The 5,000-nt window shown below is 38.0% G+C and overlaps 1 protein-coding gene across 1 annotated transcript in view; it reads left to right on the plus strand.

The window, feature by feature from the left end:
- The first annotated feature begins 577 nt into the window (after positions 1-577).
- Positions 578-5,000, plus strand: part of crim (QVR superfamily protein crim) — a 10,039-nt gene continuing 5,616 nt past the window's right edge. The window contains exons 1-2 of the mRNA XM_043015602.2: positions 578-719; positions 4,058-4,195. Coding sequence (XP_042871536.2) covers positions 671-719; positions 4,058-4,195 — 187 coding nt within the window. The 5' untranslated portion in view covers positions 578-670. The remainder of the gene's footprint in view (positions 720-4,057; positions 4,196-5,000) is intronic.

Consider the following 5,000-nt stretch of genomic DNA (forward strand, 5'->3'; position numbering starts at 1 on the left):
GTGTGTGTGTATGTGTACGCGCGCTTGCGCAATAGCAAATTGACTCTCCATTGGATAGTAAGAAGTGATCCAAACTATAAACTGTAGTTCAGATTGTTGTTGTTTTTTCCCATATAGGCACTATGTATTACTATTGATTAATAGAGACAATGAATATGTTACATTTTTACTCACGATATGCGAACCATCTTGAATTTACGTCAGTTACTCTCATTCTATTCAAAGCCGAATATTTGTGAAAAATCACAATTTTGATGAAACAAAAAAGAATTATAAAACCACATCGTTTTTATGGCATCCCATTTCTCCGTTTATATAGTCCAAAACAGTTATTATGTATATTAAAGAACTTCCTCTTTGGAAAAGTGATCCCGTAAAAAAACTGAAAATAATATTACAACAAAGTTCCACTTCCTTGATTATGACTTCGCACCATCATAAAACAAACCCTTCAAACAAATCATTTTCAATTTCCTAATTATCCGAAACACATATTCCTCGAAGCTATAGATAACCAAAACTATATATAACACAATAGACATCATCCAGACATGTGAATAATAGTAGTGAATAAAAGTTTCCCGAATCGAATCCTCGCATTCGGACAAAAGCAGAAGGCAACAGGGTGGGGTTCAAAGCTTTGGAAAACGTCTGGAAGAAAATCGCGAAAATGAGATATTTGCCGATTTTCCTCGTCCTCTCCACGTTACTGAAAGATGGTAAGTCAAAGGACGTCGCTCACTCTGTAAAAGCAACGTGTTAGACTTAGGATTTGTCTTATATAAAGGCCTTAAACACGAATTTGGTTTCCTTGTGTTTACCTCAAAGGCAGGGACGCCTTTGTTTTTTTGTTTTTTTGTTCTTTCACTTTCGTTTATTACATTATTATCGGGTTGATTTTGGCTTTATGATCTTTTTTAGCTCGTCATTACATTGATAAAATTGATATTTATGAATCCGAAAGGAGAAATAATATCAGAAACGTCAATGCGGAAATGAACCTCAGTGAAAAAATAAATATGACAGTTAGACCAAAAAAAAAATTATAAATGCTGGTAATGGTGAAAATAATATTGAAGTATGGTACTTGGACACATTATCAAAATTGCTGTTTCTTAATTAAGAGTTCACTATTGATGACAAACTCCCTTATGTAACTACAAAAGCCTTCCGTTCCCTTGGCACATCGGCAAAGGCCAGAAAATAGGCGGAGTTTGTATTGGGTCTGCATTTGGTAAATGTCCAGTTTCCTAGAGCTATCGAATCTCGCAATTGAAATTTTGTCTGAATTTTCCTGATGTGCATTGCGTGAATCTGTTATTGTTTATCTCCGCAAATGACTTTCTGGAATTATTAAAGGTCCCGATAGTAGGGGAGAGTATGAAGTATATCAGGGAAATTATGGGGTAAAACAAGCTTAAATGTAATAAATATATAATATAAGCACGTAGAAAACAACAAAAACGTTTAAATTCTGCTGTGTCTGCGATTAATCAATATCTATGAACCGAAGCGTCAACTTTTAACCCATTGCATACAGGTGTCAAGACATAAACGTCGGCACCGATTAGGTCTAAGATACAGGTGTCAATGGGTACATGACACAACATCGGGATCTGGTCACAGTTGAAGCGCGCACATAGTCATGAAGTATTATGGGTGTAATGGCACTACAGGGTTCCAAAGACAGCCTAAACTCACATTTTATGATGTATTTGTGGAAAAATATTATTTGGGCTAGTCTGCGCTACCCGCAGGGCTGAGAAAACCCTTTCCCCATCACTCTAATTTTTAGCTGGTGCTGCTAGTGTCATAGACCGCCTGCCTTGACAAACCAGTTAGGTCAACGGCACTTCGTCGGCAATGGGTTATAATACACTTAAAACTCTCTAGCCAGGGGGCTCTGCCCCTTGGACCACCATGGTCTTTAGATATTGCATTTTAGCCATGTGTCGTACCTAACCCCCTTGCCAGGGGGGCTCTTCCCCCTGGACCCCAGGGGAGCAGACCTTGAATAATAATATATATTGCCTCACTGTTAATACGTTTGTTTCAGCATGTAATTTGCTGTCAGAAAACCACATACCGTCATAAATAGAATAAGCGATATTACACCTTTCTTCGGTTCCGGAGATTTCTTCTCGATTGCTTCCATCAAAAATGGACAATTTCAACACTGGGCAATTGATGAACACATATTACATCGAGACAGATACTGATGTCCCTCTTTTCCATAGTATTGATTGAAGAATGCCTGATAATTGACATAACAATGAAAGCAAAATGATTCTCACTGGCACTCCTCAAGGAATGACAGCTGAGGAACTGTCAAATCACCTGGTAGCGAATATGCACATCCACAGTGTAACCCATTCGCTCCAGATGACGTGCTGACACATTTCGTGGTTCTTGCGTCAGACACCAGTGACGAGACATCTGGGCAAGGCTGGCGCTCAGGGTGAGCAAGCGGGCAGCCCAGGCTCACGGCTTGTGCGCCTGAGATTCTTGAGGCATTAAGCTTATGCATTTGAAAACCCCGGCATTACGACCATACAAAGCCGAAATCACCCCAGCGTGAATGGGTTAATGAAGATTATATAAAACACAGGCTAAGAGCTAAGCTAGATGTCTGCCTCATTCAAATTTTGACTGAGAGAGAGTCAGAGAGGATGTGGTGTTGTACCATCTTATAGAAAATTTATTCCATGATAAGCTGTTCTAGATGATTGTGTCAAAAACAAGATGTCCTTTGATTTACATAGAAGGTCTGGACACTAATGGTTATTGCCTAATTCTGCTGTTATCCTTTACTCTTGTAAACTTATTTATAAATCAGTTTTTTTCAGTCACATTATCTATACGTGTGTAACAATTACTGAAGTTTTAAAGATAGACTACCTTGTTAATGCGAAACTGAATGAAGAATCAGATTTGGTTAGAAAAAGATTGTTTTTACATGCACTGAGATTTGCATTATTCTGTGGCCAAAAATAAAGGAAAGATGAATAACATAATTTCATCTGCCTGTCCTGAACAAACTCAATTTAACGTGAAACACTCTTAGCACAATCACATTTTGCCGAGCATTCAACAGAAGTTTTAGTTAAGCACAGTTCTTGCAGTTTGATTAAGAGGCAGGTGTTTATTGTAGCATGGGTTATTTTACTCTTTTAGTGGAGAATATATTAACTTTCTACCAAATGATGATTCGTCCATTATGGATGGGTGTCATGACATACATGGCATAAGTTTTTGGCCTGTCGGCAGGTGTCGTGATGTACATGACACTGGGGAATTTGGATCACTCTGTTTATTTATTGTACTATTAGGAATGAATGATTGATGATTACAATTGACTGTACCATTGTCATATGACATATGTCTCTCAATACAATAGAACACACAAAAAAAAAGACAAATGCAAAAATTAATAGTCAAGGTATGTTAGGTGAAGTTGCCTCACTCTGAAATAAAGCCCATCCTGGAGACTGGGTAAGCAAATCTATCCCCCATTCGAAAATGGACTATGAGCTACATGTGGACACAGGACAGGGAAAGAGCTTTGTTTTCTTTTTCTTCTTCTTCTTTTTCTTTCTTTCTTTCTTTCTTTTTTTTTCTTTTCCTCCTCTTCTTATTCTTATTCTTATCGTTATCCTTCTTTTCTTCTTTATTTCTTCTTTTTTTCTTCTACTTCTTCCTCTTCTTCTTCTTTTTCTTCTTTTTCTTTTCTCTTCCCTTTTTCTTTGATCGCTTTGACACATAGATATTTCACCTTAATTTTTATGAATATAGATATGTGTAGTCTGGGTAAGTTGCTTTTTTGTTTTAGAGGAGTTTGGAGGTATGACTTTTGACATGTTTTGTCCATTGGGCACACATACCTGAGAACAATTACCATAGAGGGTGGGAGAGAGAGAGAGAGTGTGTGTGTGTGTGCGTGTGTGTGTGTGTGTGTGTGTGTGTGTGTGTGTGTGTGTGTGTGTGTGTGCGCGTGTGCGTTTATGTGCGTTTGTGTTTTTTCTTTTTTTCACAGCTATTAACTTACTTTATGCTTCAGGACTTAGCATCTGGTGCTACCGCTGCGTGGGCTCCCACCCTGGCTGTGGCCTTTATGACTTCGACTGGCGCTACTACTGGAGCTACCAGTGCCCAGACCCTTACGACAAGTGTGTCAAGGTCATCGAGCAGAAGGGCGGTAAGTAGTATGGAAATGTTTGTCGGAAATGATGATGATAATGATAAAGCTGTCTGTTCAAAGTGTTTCAGTTTGTTTTTGTTTGATGACATTATGGATGATGATAAAACCCATGAAGGTAATATTACGGTGATATGCTCTCTTTAAGGGGAATTAACCAGGAGTGTTTGTGCGTCAGTAATCAGGATGATAATTTTGACAAAGATCACAATCTAGTAATTGAAAAAGAATCAGTTCTGATTTTTTTTTTTTTTTTTCCCTTAAGAATTGCTTGGAAATAGATAGGCTTTGATTTGTGTGTGTGTGTCTGTGTGCTTGCGTGCAAGAAAAATTATGAAATTGAAATACCAGTCATTGATTAACCCATCCCCGACGGGGGAATTCTAGCCTTGAATGTCCAAATGCCGTGGCGTTCGAATTATTAGGCCTAAATCAATTGAATGGCTGGCACAATACTGTGCCGCCCGGCCACTGGGCTTTTGAATGCGCGGTACACATGCTGTACCACCCGTCCTGTGTGGGTTAACTCACCTAAAAAAAAAAAAAAAAAAAAAAAAAAAAAAAAAAAAAAAAAAAAATTTTACCATGGCTTCTGTCTACAGAATCCAATATTTATTTACTGTAATGCATGATAGAGTATTCTCAATATTCCTATTTGTAGCTGTGTGTGAGAGTCGTGAAAATTTTACTGAAAATATTATTGAAAGGGATTTATTCCAAGATGAGATACACACACAATATCACAGATCAGACCGTCACGACAACATGTAAAATCACCTACTTTCAAACAGCCCAGGCATATCAG

The sequence above is a fragment of the Penaeus japonicus genome, unplaced genomic scaffold (assembly GCF_977035675.1).
Source record: "Penaeus japonicus unplaced genomic scaffold, GWHDUDI00000001_assembly GWHDUDI00000013, whole genome shotgun sequence".
NCBI lineage: Eukaryota > Metazoa > Arthropoda > Malacostraca > Decapoda > Penaeidae > Penaeus > Penaeus japonicus.